Source organism: Bos indicus x Bos taurus, chromosome 9 (genome assembly GCF_003369695.1).
Source record: "Bos indicus x Bos taurus breed Angus x Brahman F1 hybrid chromosome 9, Bos_hybrid_MaternalHap_v2.0, whole genome shotgun sequence".
NCBI classification, from domain to species: Eukaryota; Metazoa; Chordata; class Mammalia; order Artiodactyla; family Bovidae; genus Bos; species Bos indicus x Bos taurus.
This window is the reverse complement of record NC_040084.1, coordinates 27,954,433-27,970,234: the sequence shown is the minus strand read 5'-3', so window position 1 is coordinate 27,970,234 and position 15,802 is coordinate 27,954,433. Positions and strand designations below refer to the sequence as shown.

The 15,802-nt window shown below is 35.6% G+C and overlaps 1 protein-coding gene across 1 annotated transcript in view; it reads right to left on the bottom strand.

The window, feature by feature from the left end:
* LOC113898890 (triadin-like) overlaps positions 1-15,802 on the bottom strand; it is a 159,542-nt gene that overhangs the window by 125,896 nt on the left and 17,844 nt on the right. The window contains exons 4-5 of the mRNA XM_027552193.1: positions 11,639-11,818; positions 5,336-5,395 (exon numbers count right to left, since the gene is read on the bottom strand). Coding sequence (XP_027407994.1) covers positions 5,336-5,395; positions 11,639-11,818 — 240 coding nt within the window. The remainder of the gene's footprint in view (positions 1-5,335; positions 5,396-11,638; positions 11,819-15,802) is intronic.

The following is a 15,802-nucleotide window of genomic DNA, read 5'->3' as shown; positions in this document are numbered from 1 at the left end:
TACTTAAAGATTGAGTTAATGGTGTATAGAGACAGAGACTTGTCAATGTTGATACGTTCTCTTTAGGTTCCCTTTATGTGGAATGCTTGTCCAGACAGGCTGGGGTGAAATAAATGTATTATAGAAAAAAGTACTTTGTTGTGTATCTATTAGATGTTCTATCAACAACTTTGTAAGTTTGTTACATAATCTCAATTTTAAATATATGAGCCCTGAAGATCAAATGAAGTTCAACAATTTGCTGAAGGTCCAATGCTAAAAAGGAATGGAGTCAAGAATGATACCTCTACTTGTGTCCAAAGCTCTCTCTTTTCACTATATTAAACAACCTTCCTCAATGTTTCTATCTTATTTTATTATGATACTGTCACATATGTTAACACTAAGCATTTTTACAAAATAAGTAATTGTATTTTTCAGTATTTTTCTCCTTATTTCAGTTTCTAACACAATAAGAAAGTGAAAAAAGGATATGAAAATAAAAAAGGAAGTGAAGGAGGACATTAACTTGAACAAGGTACTAAAATTACCTGTTTTCCTGAGAGCTTTAGTTCTCATGATCTTCTAATTTTCAAGGACCTAGGTTTTTCATATATATATTTTTTAGATATAACATGCCTGTTTGTCTTTATATGCATGAATTATAATTGTACATTTTAGAAAGATTTCTATAAAAGTAGTGAAGAAAACAAAATGCAGTTTGCTTTAAACAATCAGCCTTAATTATTCTAATGTAAATTAGTTCCTTCCTTAACAATGCCATTTGGCTACATGGGCACAGGAGGGCCAAGAGGAGCTACTCCACCACGTTCAAGGTCAGGAGGGGCGGCGGTGAGGAGATACCCCTTTGCTGGAGCAGCCATCAAGAGATAACCCATGTCCAAGGTAAGAGAAACCCAAGTAAGACGGTAGGTGGTGCAAGAACGCATCAGAGGGCAGACACACTGAAACCATAATCACAGAAAACAAGCCAATCTGATCACACGGACCACAGCCTTGTCTAACTCAATGAAACTAAGCCATTCCCTGTGGGGCCACCCAAGACGGGCGGGTCATGGTGGAGAGAGCTGACAGAATGTGGTCCACTGGAGAAGGGAATGGCAAACCACATCAGTATTCTTGCCTTGAGAACCCCATGAACAGTATGAAAAGGCAAAATGATAGGATACTGAAAGAGAACCTCTCCAGGTTGGTAGGTGCCCAATATGCTACTGGAGATCATTGGAAAAATAACTCCAGAAAGAATGAAGGGATGGAGCCAAAGCAAAAACAATACCCAGTTGTGGATGTGACTGGTGATAGAAGCAAGGTCTGATGCTGTAAAGGGCAATATTGCATAGGAACCTGGAATGTTAGGTCCACGAACAAGGCAAATTGGAAGTGGTCAAACAGGAGATGGCAAGTGTGAACGTCGACATTCTAGTAATCAGCGAACTTAAATGGACTGGAATGGTGAATTTAACTCAGATGACCATTATATCTACTACTGCGGGCAGGAATCCCTTAGAAGAAATAGAATAGCCATCATGGTCAACAAAAGAGTCCGAAATGCAGTACTTGGGTGCAATCTCAAAAACAACAGAATGATCTCTGTTCGTTTCCAAGGCAAACCATTCAATATCACAGTAATCCAAGTCTATGCCCCAACCAGTAATGCTGAAGAAGCTGAAGTTGAATGGTTCTATGAAGACCTACAAGACCTTTTAGAACTAACACCCAAAAAAGATGTCCTTTTCATTATAGGGGACTGGAATGCCAAAGTAGGAAGTCAGGAAACACCTGGAGTAACAGGCAAATTTGGCCTTGGAATATGGAATGAAGCAGGGCAAAGGCTAATAGAGTTTTGCCAAGACAATGCACTGGTCATAGCAAACACCCTCTTCCAACAACACAAGAGAAGACTCTACACATGGACATCACCAGATGGTCAACATCGAAATCAGACTGATTATATTCTTTGCAGCCAAAGATGGAGAAGCTCTGTAGTCAGCAAAAACAAGACTGGGAGCTGACTGTGGCTCAGATCATGAACTCCTTATTGCCAAATTCAGACTGAAATTGAAGAAAGTAGGGGAAACCACTAGACCATTCAGGTATGACCTAAATCAAATCCCTTATGATTATACAGTGGAAGTGAGAAATAGATTTAAGGGACTAGATCTAATAGATAGAGTGCCTGATGAACTATGGAATGAGGTTCATGACATTGTACAGGAGACAGGGATCAAGACCATCCCCATGGAAAAGAAATGCAAAACAGAAAAATGGCTGTCTGGGGAGGCCTTACAAATAGCTGTGAAAGAAGAGAAGCAAAAAGCAAAGAAGAAAAGGAAAGATATAAGCATCTGAATGCAGAGTTCCAAAGATAACAAGAAGAGATAAGGAAACCTTCCTCAGCGATTAATGCAAAGAAACAGAGGAAAACAACAGAATGGGAAATACTAGAGATCTCTTCAAGAAAATTAGAGATACCAAGGGAACATTTCATGCAAAGATGTGCTCGATAAAGGATACAAATGGTATGAACCTAACAGAAGCAGAAGATATCAAGAAGAGGTGGCAAGAATACACAGAAGAACTGTACAAAAAAGATCTTCATGACCCAGATAATCATGATGGTGTGATCACTGACCTAGAACCAGATATCCTGGAATGTGAAGTCAAGTGGGCCTTAGAAAGCATCACTACAAACAAAGCTAGTGGAGGTGATGGAATTCCAGTTGAGCTATTCCAAATCCTGAAAGATGATGCTGTGAAAGTGCTTTACTCAGTATGCCAGCAAATTTGGAAAACTCAGCAGTGGCCACAGGACTGGAAAAGGTCAGTTTTTATTCCAATCCCAAAGGAAGTTAATGCCAAAGAATGCTCAAACTACCACACAATGGCACTCATCTCACACGCTAGTAAAGTAATGCTCAAAATTCTCCAAGCCAGGCTTCAGCAATACATGAACCATGAACTTCCAGATGTTCAAGCTGGTTTTAGAAAAGGCAGAGGAACCAGAGATCAAATTGCCAACATCCGCTGGATCATTGAAAAAGCAAGAGAGTTCCAGAAAAACATCTATTTCTGCTTTATTGACTATGCCAAAGCCTTTGACTGTGTGGATCACAATAAACTGTGGAAAATTCTGAAAGATATGGGCATACCAGACCACCTGACCTGCCTCTTGAGAAACCTATATGCAGGTCAGGAAGCAACAGCTAGAACTGGACATGGAACAACAGACTGGTTCCAAATACGAAAAGGAGTATGTCAAGGCTGTATGTTGTCACCCTGCTCATTTAACTTATACGCAGAGTACATCATGAGAAACGCTGGGCTGGAAGAAGCACAAACTGGAATCAAGATTGCCGGGAGATACCAATAACCTCAGATATGCAGATCACACCACCCTTATGGCAGAAAGTGAAGAGGAACTAAAAAGCCTCTTGATGAAGGTGAAAGTGGAGAGTGAAAAAGTTGGCTTAAAGCTCAACATTCAGAAAATGAAGATCATGGCATCCGGTCCCATCATTTCATGGGAAATAGATGGGGAAACAGTGGAAACAGTGTCAGACTTTATTTTTTGGGGCTCCAAAATCATTGCAGATGGTGATTACAGCCATGAGATTAAAAGACGCTTACTCCTTCGAAGAAAAGTTATGACCAACCTAGATAGCATATTCAAAAGCAAAGACATTACTTTGCCAACAAAGGTCTGTCTAGTCAGGGCTATGGTTTTTCCAGTGGTCATGTATGGATGTGAGAGTTGGACTGTGAAGAAGGCTGAGCGCCGAAGAATTGATGCTTTTGAACTGTGGTGTTGGAGAAGACTCTTGAGAGTCCCTTGGACTTCAAGGAGATCCAACCAGTCCATTCTAAAGGAGATCAGTCCTGGGTGTTCTTTGGAAGGAATGATGCTAAAGCTGAGACTCCAGTACTTTGGACACCTCATGTGAAGAGTTGACTCATTGGAAAAGTCTCTGATGCTGGGAGGGATTAGGGGCAGGAGGAGAAGGGGATGACAGAGGATGAGATGGCTGGATGGCATCACCAACTTGATGGACATGAGTTTGAGTGAACTCCGGGAGTTGGTGATGGACAGGGAGCCGTGGTGTGCTGGAATTCATGGGGTTGCAAAGAGTCGGACAGGATTGAATGGCTGAACTGAACTAACAATGCCATCTTCCTAGAAATGTTTCCCCAATCATGAACATAGTACTGTCAGTTTTTAAATCTGAAAACAGAGTATAAGCAATTAAGTTACTAATTCTTAATTAAGATGTTAGTAAAGAATCCCTTGGGGCTTCCCAGGTGGCTCAATGGTAAAGAATCCTCCTGCCAATGCAGGAGCTTGGGGTTCAGTTCCTGGGTTGGGAAGATCCCCTGGAGAAGAGAATAGCTACCTACTCCAGTATTCTTGCCTGGAGAATCCCATGCACAGAGGAGCCTGGTGGCCTATAGTCCTTGGGATAGCAAAGAGTCTGAGAGGACTGAGCAACTAGTACTTTAATACCATTGTAGTATTTACTATGGGGCTTCCCTGGTGGCTCAGTGATGAAGAATCCATCTGCAGTGTAGAAGATGTGGGCTCAATCCGTGGGTCAGGAAGATCTCTTGGATAATGAAATGGCAACCCACTCCAGTATTTTTATCTGGAAAATTCTATGGACTGAGGAGCCTGGCAGGCTATAGTCAAGAAGGTCGCAAAAGAGTCAGATACAATGTAGCGACTAACCAACAGCAACAAAGAATTCCTTTGTATACTCTGGGCAACATTTTAAGACAGGAGAGATGATAGATACATTCCTTTAGGTAAAAAGACTTCTCCATTGCTGACTATTAACTCCAAGGTTGACTGTCTCCATCAATAGTAGTTCTCTGGAGTGATTAACTAAGGTCATTTGCAAGTGAGAAAATCAAAAAGTTTTGAAAAAAGATTCAATATTTGAAATATGATGGATTTTAATATTTATTCTGTTCTTGTCTAAAAAAAAAGAATGCTTTCATTGTCACAGGTCTTTTATTCTAAATTTACTGAGACTAAGATGATTCAACCCTTCACTTGAAGATATTATTGAAGATATTAGCATTTTTTTGTACATAAAGATATTAACACTTTTTTTGCTTTCAAGAGACTTCATTTGCAATAGGCCATGCAGTCATAGCAAGTAAAATTAAAGGCCCTAATGCCAGTTATTACTTCTGGTTTTTATCGGTTTACTCTAAATCTACACATGCATTATGCAATTTTTTTAAAAAAATTAAAATAACAGTTTAGTACATATAAAACAAACAATCTTGAAAGCAAAGACTGTTAAAACAGACAAATAACAAGGATTATTTGGAATACCTGGTTTTAAGTCCCCATGGACAAATATGTCAATCATATATCGACAGAATGCATACTGATCTGACAAAAGTAGAAAGAAAAAAAAATGAAAAAATGCATCAATACCTTTCTTTTTTTCTAGGGAGAAATGCCTTAACAAAATAAAGTAGCATAATTCTATTTTAGTTACTACAATACTTTATGTGAAGGAATAATTTGCACGCATATGAACACAAAGAAATAATAATAGACATGTTTTCATTTATTCCATACAAAAAGAATACCCTTAAAAATGAAAGCAGACTAGTTCATAGTGATATTATAGTGGTTGTTTTTAAAGATCAAAACCTTTGTCATCAAATTTATTATGAGTCATCATATTTAAGCAACTTTTCCCATTGTTTACATATATACTTCCAAATAATGACACAGAAGTTTCACAAGAAACTTGGAATGTTTTATCAAATACTCACTCCCAACCCTTCACCTGATTGTCTAAATGAAGCTGTAGAATGTTTCTTGAAAAGGACGCATGAGGGTTAACCCCTTTGCAATGTGTCAGGTCTTCTACATAGAGATTTTTTTCAATTAGAAGAGTAAAATTCAGGAGAACAACCTTAACAGCACCAAACAACACCATTCTTAAAGTAACTGATTGGGTAATCCTTATCAGAGGATCATCTTATAATCTTGGTTAGTTTATCAGCCCTGGGAAAAGTCAAGAAAAGCACAGATTTGAGCTTTTAGGGCAGACTTTGTCAAAAAGAATTTCAGAAGTTCTTTTTTGTTTCCTTCTAAATTAAAGACATTGCACTGAACTTTAAATTTTTACATAACTTTAGATTCTGCTGAAGTTATTCCAATCCAAATTTCAGTTGATGAATCACTGCCTAAGCTTTACTGTATCTTCTTTAAAGCTTGCAGATTATTAAATGAATCTTGTTCAAAATGATTTACATTTTAATGTTTTTAAATAGGCATCTTATTAATTCAATAAATCCAAAGGCAGCTTTAGTATCAAGAGAGTTTATTAAATTTATACAACATGACATACCCTTAGGTGCTTTAAATTACGTATTGATATATCAGACCTATGAAATAATGAAACATTACTATATAAATACCCCACAAAAGGATTTTTGTAAAACTCATTGTTTTTAGAGTTTTACAGTATTTTTAGAGTAATCCATTTTATTATGAGACTCTGCTAGGTATTTGAAAAAAAATAAATGCACCTACTGCAGAAGATGCAAAAATATAATTCTTTTCATTAGTACCTAAATGAGTAGGCCAGAACTCATAAAGTTTCAAAAATTTGCATGGATTTTGACTGTTGAAATCAATCAACAATCACCAGTGAGGTGGGTAGTGGCAGGGAGCTAGCTCTCAGATCAGTCCAAGAATCTATTTGTTCTTGGATGTACTGACAGTAATAACAGGGGATTCTCATCCCCGGACCAGGTAATCCTATGATACAGCAGAGAAGATTAAGGTAGAGGGTATTTTCCCTTTTCTGGCTATAACCCTTTTCCTTAGTGAAATTGTAGAGTGAGCCATTTGACTCTAAGATGAAAAGTGCATTTCCCTTAAATTGCAAGCTTGAGGTTGGGAAGTGAGGAGTTCCTAAAATTGGCAGGCTTTCCTCTTTCAGTAGTTAATGTGACTGATCATTTTAAATGTGTCCTGTCTACATCTCAAGAAGTTGTTCTCTATGGGCAATTTAAGTACAAAAAGATGAGGACTTTGTTAAAATGCAGATTTCTTGGCACAGTCAGGCCAAGGAAAAAAAAAAACCCAAAAAACAAAAACCCTACAATTCGATGGGGTCTGGACCCTAGGAATATGTATTTTTAACCAACTTCCCACAGGAATCAGATTAGACCACATTTTTGGAATAACTAATTTAAAATCATTAAAAATGTCTTTTTTGACAATCATTTCTAGTGTCTCTAAAGCCCTCAGCAACAACAATGGAGAAAGTATGTATCTTGGAAGTTTAGAATGCAGAGACTTCTTGCAATTTGAAGGGTTTGGACACCCCCCAAATGAAATATGGTGCTCGGCCCCAAGCTGTGATAGGCTGTTTTGTATACATAACAGGTGGACTAGTTTATTGAATTAACTAAAATCTTCATGCTTCAGAGAGTCTTCTTTAACTGAATGCTGACAGAGTAATGAAGCTATATGTCATATTATTACCTAAGTAAAATGTTTGTATTTCTTATGCCACTATTTTCTGGATCCAAAAGCATTTTATTTAATTAATGCACCAGTAGTTCTACATGCTTCCAATTTGAAAAAGAAAATCTCTTATGAACTCAAGAAGGTTAATTTTTTTAATCTAGAAAATTATTTTGGTTATACCACACAGGAGGTTTCTATTATATTTAACTGATGCTGTGATGTTGCATTTTAATGGCATCAGCATATCAATAAGAAGATGAAAGTATTTTTACAATATTTAAAGTTAAGAATTTTTTTTGGCCACATTTTGTGGCATGCAGGGTTTTAGTGCCCCCACTAGGGAAAGAACCTGTGCGGGAATTCCCAAAGTTAAGACATTTTAAATATTTTAAATTAAGATGCTCCCTTCCACCTGTCCTGTGTGCTGACCTTAACAGCGTGTAAGAATTCTAGACAGGTATATGTCGGGCAGTCCCCAGTGTGTTTGCTTCACCTGTCTGAGGATAAAGCGAATCCAGGCCATCCTGAATTTGGAAACTTCATTTTATAGAAATGCTTCTTTAAATCCAACTCAAATGTTAAAACAGGTCATTTTTTTTCCTAAAGAAAATCTGAACTGTTCTACTATTCTTTCATTGTTATGTGACAGTCATTCACATAAGGTAATTTTATATCTCCTCATCCCTTCTTAGTTTTTTTTTTTCTCCAAATGAACATCTTTCTAGGAATACCACATGCTGTCCATCTCTCCCCTTCCCGATCCTCAGGGAGCAGTGATAGATGTCATTCAGCGGCTGCCTTGTTGGTTGTTCCCTGTGGAGTAGCAGCTGAGAGAAAATGCATTCAGGGTGCAGAATGTTAACAGAAAAGACATTTTAGAAAATCTCTAATGAGAGTGGGACATATGTGGTCTGGTGCTCTACGGCAGATTCACATTAGCTACAATTTCTCTGCCTGCCATGAATAGTTGTTTAAAAAAGTAAGAAGAAGGAAGAAAAGAGAGAGAGAGCATAGCAGTGGGGAGGTTTGATTTTTCCTACCCCACAAATTTGCCATAGCCTATGAGAAAATCAGAGAGCAATGCTTGAGCACGCTGACCCTTCTTATCCTACGTATTAAAACAGATTGGTCCATAAAAAACAGATTATGTAGTGCATAAGAGTGTGTTTCGGAGAAGGCAATGGCACCCCACTCCAGTACTCTTGCCTGGAAAATCCCATGGATGCAGGAGCCTGGAAGGCTGCAGTCCATGGGGTCGCTGAGGGTCGGACAAAACTGAGCGACTTCACTTGCACTTTTCACTTTCATGTATTGGAGAAGGAAATGGCAACCCACTCCAGTGTTCTTGCCTGGAGAATCCCAGGGACGGGGGAGTCTGGTGGGCTGCCGTCTATGGGGTCCCACAGAGTCGGACACGACTGACGTGACTCAGCAGCAAGAGTGTGTTTTAAGTTTAGAATAGGCATGTACCTATATATATATATATATATATATATATATATATATATAAATCTTATTCCTGATGCTTTAGAACCATGTATGAATATATATGCATGTATACTATATAATTAAATAATTTGCTACACATAAAAATCTGTGTCTAGTGAATAAAAGACCTAGAGAACCTATTTATTTAAAAAGCACTATTAGAGATCTATATGCAAGTATGAATCAAATTCATTAGGTCTAACTCAAGCTAAGCAAATAACCAATCCTTTGCCTAAATGAGAAATAACTATTTTACTGAATCAAAATCAATACATGTCTCAAAATCAAAGCCACCTCACAAGTAGATAATTTAGAAAACACTATGTCTTTATCATGGTTGAGTTAAAACTATAATGCAATTATTTTAAAAACAAATGCTCTTAAATCATAACATAATTTCTTAAATGATATATTTATATATCTGATAAGCTTTTACAGGTAAAATTTCCATTATTTACCTAATAATACATTTATCTAATTGAGATGGCAGCTCTTCTCAATAGAGAGCCTGAATTTAGCAAAGGCATTTGTTTAGCTGATAAAATCACATTTGTGCTTTTATTTCTAAGTCTTAAGTGATAGTTGAACATTCTTTTAATAGATAAATAGTTCTTTTATGTGAAAATGAAATTAGTAGATTGAAAATGGAAAGGTAATATAATGCTATCTTCAATAATTCTGGTTACTGTAAGGAATAAAATACAATATATGTGACCTAGAAAATAGATATCATTTGGAAATACTTTAGTGATGAGTCCCCATCAATAGAATATGTACCCTAAATAAGTAAGATACTAAAAATGAACATTGAAAAGTGTATTTGTATTCTTAGTTGCTAGATGAGTATTTTGGTACTCCCATATATAAATGGAATGAATTTTTACATGCTGTATTTATGGGAAAAAAATAAAAATATGCTTGGTACATTTAATCAGTTTCATGTGATTCTTTTGTTTTTGTGATTATTTTCTTTTTGAAAAGACAATCTACAATGCAAAGTATTTTAGGATTTTTATAATAATTTTAAATAAGTATATTAGTGAATCAGAAGATTAATTTTCCTGTCTATCACAATAAAATAGTCCATTCAAAATATTTTTTCTTTATTTACTATGTTTTTCTACCCAAAATATTGCATAAAAAACATACAGCTTTGCTAGAGATGATAATTAATTTTTTAATTGATTCAAGGCAATATAATCATCTTTAAAATTGAAGAAAGGCTTTGGGCTTCAAAGATATAATTTCACTCATGTCTCCTGCATTCTAGGTGGATCCTTTACCAGCTGAGCCACAAGGGAAGCCCAAGAATACTGGAGTGGGTAGCCTATCCCTTCTCCAGTGAATCTTCCTGAACCAGGAACTGAACTGGGGTCGCCTGCATTGCAGGCAGATTCTTTATCAACTGAGCTATCAGGGAAGCCTCTTTAAATATTACTTTGAAATAAAATTACTTAAATACAAAAATTGGTTATTTACTAAAAAAACAAAACAAAACACTTTTCCTTTTTTTTTTTCCTTTTCAAAATATATTTTCAAAAAATATACCTTTTCCTTCATATAAACAAACATTTCCAAATATTACTTTTGCATTCAGGGAAAAAAGTGATTCAAAGATAAAATATGAGAGTAGATTACAAAGACAAATACCATATAATTTCACCTTTATGTATGGTTCTCAAATTCCATATCTTGTACCTTATAGTAGGAAAACTTATTTTCAGTTTCATTGTCCAAATAGCGTACTCAGTAATGACATTTTTAACTTTTTAAATGCAAATCTTATAGAAGCAAGTCCTTAACTTTAGCCCTCAACTAAAATTATTAAAGCTATCAGAATAAGGAAAACATTTTAATGTTTAAAAAACATTGATAGGAATAGTCTGCACAGAGAAGATCCCACAATCTGTGTGGGGAAGCTCAGACTGTGTACCAGCTTGCAACCAGGAATGGATTTAGGCAAGGAAAGATTCAACAAGGGCTAGAGATGTTTGACAATAAAGTCCTCAGCAAACCTCTTAAAACTCCACCCTTTTATGTTTACAAACACCTTTCTTTAAAGAATGTCATTTACATTCTACCTTCATTTAATTGCTCTATTTCTGTGAAGTATGGATGTAAGTTTGACATCAGTCTTACTGAAAAGCAGCACTATATGTAAGATACAAAGTTTTCTAAGGTCATAAATTTAGTCATTGTACAAAATGGATTTAATAATTCAATGTATCTTCTGAATTATGTGCTCTTGCAGAGCTACAGGAATGTATGGATACTCTTTCTGATACTTATTCTATATGATTTGAGGATATACCTTTTAATGAAATTGCTGTCATTTTCCTGGATGGTTGTTCTTCAAAGAGTACACAAAGGACAGAGAGTATGTGTCCTTTAAATAATTTCAGATACTAACTCAAATTCTCTTTTAAAAGTGCTTCAACACGCATCTTTAAATATGTGAACACAGTTTAGTGTTTCTATAAATAAAATTTAATTTCCCAATTATTGTATTTCCTTTCAGGTATATTCACTTATACACATCTTTTACTCCCTTCTCAAGGCTGATCTTCATCTTTTTCAGGTTTTAATTTCACTGCATCTGTTTCTTGCCCCACACTCTCTTAGAACCTCTGGCCGCTTCCTCTGAATGTTTACCTTTCTGTTCATGCTTGGACACGGCTGCAGCATCTTTCTCGTCCTTTTTAGGTTTGGGTGAGGTTTTCTGTACTTCTTTTACTTTAGTAGCTGTTTGCTTCACCTTCTCCTGTTTCACACCTTTCACTTCCTTTTTAATCTTTTCTTCAATCTTTTCTCTAGTCTTAGCTTTCTTCTCTTCTGTATGGAGTTAAATAAAAGTTTAATTATATAAGTAAAAAAATATATATAAACATATTTTTAAACCAATGCAGCATTTTATCTTTCATTAGCTATTAAGAACAATTTTAAAAGAAAGAGAAAAGAAAAACAAATTAAAAAACTGTGTCACTGACATAAATTGTGACTATTATTTGACTTTTATACAGCTTATGAAGTGGCATGTTAGAGTACTGAAAAAATGTTAACTTGAAAGTTGGGCATTTTCTTAATTTGTACACAAAAACATTATTTTTTAGGTAGTCAGGAACTGAGTATATCAAAAGGGAGGCATTTGGATTCTGCAGGGCAGTTATATATAGACATGCTCAGTGAAAACCCATGTCTGTACCAAAAAGCCCAATGAAAGAGACCTTTTAAATGGATATGGTCATTTTGTTCTACAAATGAAATATCTTCAAAGTTATTCAAGAAACTAAATTTTCAACACAATAGTTTTTAAAGATAACTACTGTGAATGTAAATGTAAAATGATTTGTACTGGTAATGAATATTAGAAACAAAAGAATAAAACCCATTAAAAGATAACTCAAGAGACATTCAGTCTTTAATGGTTTGACTTTAAAGTAATGGAAAGAGAGTAGAAATTAAGATGTCGGCTCCTGTGTCAAAAATAATAATTCAATTGTCTTTTAAAGCCTTTGTGTGTGTGCTAAGTCGCTTCAGTTGTGTCCGACTCTGTGCAATGCTAAGGACTGTAGCCCACCAGGCTCCTTTGCCCATGGGATTCTCCAGGCAAGAATACTGGAGTGGGTTGCCATTTCCTCCTCCAGGGATCATCCCAACCCAGTAATCAAACCTACATGTCTTATGTGTCCTGAATTGGCAGGCAGGTTCTCCTAGTAAACAGAAAGGGCTATAAATTAGAATACATATGAATTTTTATTTATATTCTATATGTTCATATTCTTAATTTTATATTAGTACATGTATTTGGAGGAAGAGGACTGGGACTGTGAATAAATGAGTCTGTGAATGTTTCAAATTTTTTTTTTAAAGCAACAATAGTATAGTACATTTGTGTAAAATGTTTATAATAGATGCTGCATATAGGACATTTACTCTACGGGATCACACATAATCCTTGACTTCATAGTAAGTCTACTATAGTGCTGGACTCTGTCATTTGCCTATGTAATAGGTAGACTTTATTGTCATTCATGTTGCAGAATTTGATGAAAATATTATAATCAAGTTTCTTGACTTTGTGCAGTAAAGAATAATTTGAGACTAAGACAAGATAATATTATGAAGTCCTGCAAGGAGAAGGATAAACATGATAATGCTCATGAAACCAAAATAACCTGCAGTTCTACATTTAATTGAATGGGCTACCACTTCCCAAAGTTTCCTCAGAACTTTGCAGGGAGATATTGATGTTGTGTTAGGGGTAGAGGGATATTTCTATGATCAAATAAATTGGGAAACATTAAGCTAAACTCATTTCTTTTCTATGGAATTTCTCAAAGCTAATGTGTATTAAGAGTCTTCAGGGAGGTAGATTATGCTATCCACTGTTTCCCAAAGCTACTGACCATAAAACTCTCATAAAAGAATCACCCACTTACTCCACAAACTTCCAACATCTTGGTGGCTTTTGTGACTTCAATCAACTGGGGATTTTCTTCTATTCCCTTTAAACCTCAAAGTCTCCTTTACTGCTTTCTGCTGCTTCCTACAGCAGACACATACATTGCTATGACTGAAACCAACACCTCTGTCCAGACGACTTTCAGTCAACATTGTTTCAGGACCCCACACCAAAATATTTATCAGTTTCTGCCTGGAGAAGAAGTTCCTTTGAGAGGGCCAACAACACCTCTAAGTCATAGAATTCACATATGATCTAACAAACACTTCCAGAGAGCTTATCATGGCCTGGGTTCAAAGCCAGTTGCCAGAGCTCTGAAGATCAGCAGATTCCTATCTGAGGAATGTCAAGTAAAAGCCTGTGACACCCAATTAAAAAAAAAAAAAAAAAAGGAAACAAAACCAAAAAACCCTGTGATATCTAGCTTCAAAAAACCCTTTGATATCTAGCTTTATTATCTCTCCTCTCATAGCATTTTCCCAAAAATTCCTTTCTCCAACAGACTACTTTGTTTTTTAAAAATTATCTCATGTATTCTCTACATGTCAAATATTGCCAGGCTATATCATATGTATGTTCCATATCTTACACATATATAAATCCCTTTGTGCTCAATTCATATGCAACAAATGACTCTGCCCTTGGAACTAATCATTTACTCACCAGTGCTTAGATTTGTCTCAACTTTTGTTTAAACACACATGCTATACCCTACGATTTATCTTGTATTACAGATGGCTTTCACATATCTGTCTTCCCTACCAGACTGAGAGAAATTTGAGAATAGGAATTATATATATACTATTCATTTTGTAGCAACATAAGGTCTAGCACAGTACTTCTTTCAGAGAAAATGAAGAATAAATGTTATAAATGAACAATTTCGTTTTAGAAAACAGTAAATTATCTTTAGATCATGTACATAACATAGAGACAGATAGATTACATATGTAAATATGTGTTTAGAAATGGACTTGACCACAACCTGGAAAATCTGCCAACTAGCTTTTTGTTTGTACTTTTATATGTGTGAAATTATTATCGTGGTTACCTTAAATGACACCTGATCACTTCTTGTAGGTAGCAGCTGATTTAACTTTAGCTTTGTACTATGAAATTAGACATATGAAATTAAGATTTACTTTTAGTGCCATTACAATTTACAAATGAACACAGGTCATTTTCTTACACACAAGACTACACCTAAAACAAATTCATTTATCTGTGGTTTTTAAAGTATAAAAATAACAAAATTTTCTCTTTTAGACATTTTTAGTGATCTTCATCTTTCAAACAGGTAATGTTTCCTCACATTAAAAATAAAAAATGGATGAGAATGCAACAGTGATGTGGATATAATGTGGAAAATGCCATAAAAGTAAATCAACACCCAATTTATATTTATTTTTATCAAATTAGATAGGTATTCTTAAATTTTGTGCCAAAATACTTTTCCTGATCTTTCTCAAAAATAATTTAATTGACAACTGCATTTAGTAGTTAATTAAGGAACAATGAAGCAAAAAGTATTGTCATGTTCAAATCACCCAGCTCAATTTGGGAAGACATTTAATTTATTACTTTTGTCAAATGGAAAACCAAATAGCCTAAACGAAAGAATGACATCAGCATATTTGATCCAATTTTGGAATACCCATTAGCAATCTGTACCAGAATCAAAATATCTTAATCAAAGAAGGGAAATCATATTATGCAATAAACATGCTAACAAACTATACCTTTTTGGAGTTAGGAAATAACCTATATCAACTCTCGTTCATTAAGGAAATGCCAACTTTTAACTTTATCTCAGTTACTTATATTCTTATTAAGTATTTTTGATTTTTGGTAGGCCAGGTTGACTTACCATGGCTCCCAAAGACTCCTACTTGCCTACTTGTATAATCTTCATCCTTTGAATATGGACTGGCCTAGGAATTTGATGCAGACCAATAGTATGTGGTTTCCATGGTTAGTTTACATAAGATTGCTATTTCTGTCTTACTAGCTGACTCTTTCTCTTGCTGAATTTGATGACTCCAGCAATATTGGTGAGACTCATGTGGCAAGAACTGAGGATGGCTCCTGCCAATAGCCACCTCCTCCCCCTGAGACTCTCTCAGTTCAATAGGCCTTGAGGAATTGAATCTTGCCAACAGTCATTTAAATGAACTTGGAAATAATTCTTCCCCAGCTGAGCCTTCAGATGGGACTACAGCCCTGTCTAACACATTGATCACAGTCTTGTGAGACACTGTAAAGTAAAAGACTGAGCTAAACCATGTCCAGATTGTCTGTGTGGTAATTTTTATACAGCAAGAAATAATTAGTACAGTATTAAATAAATATTTGTT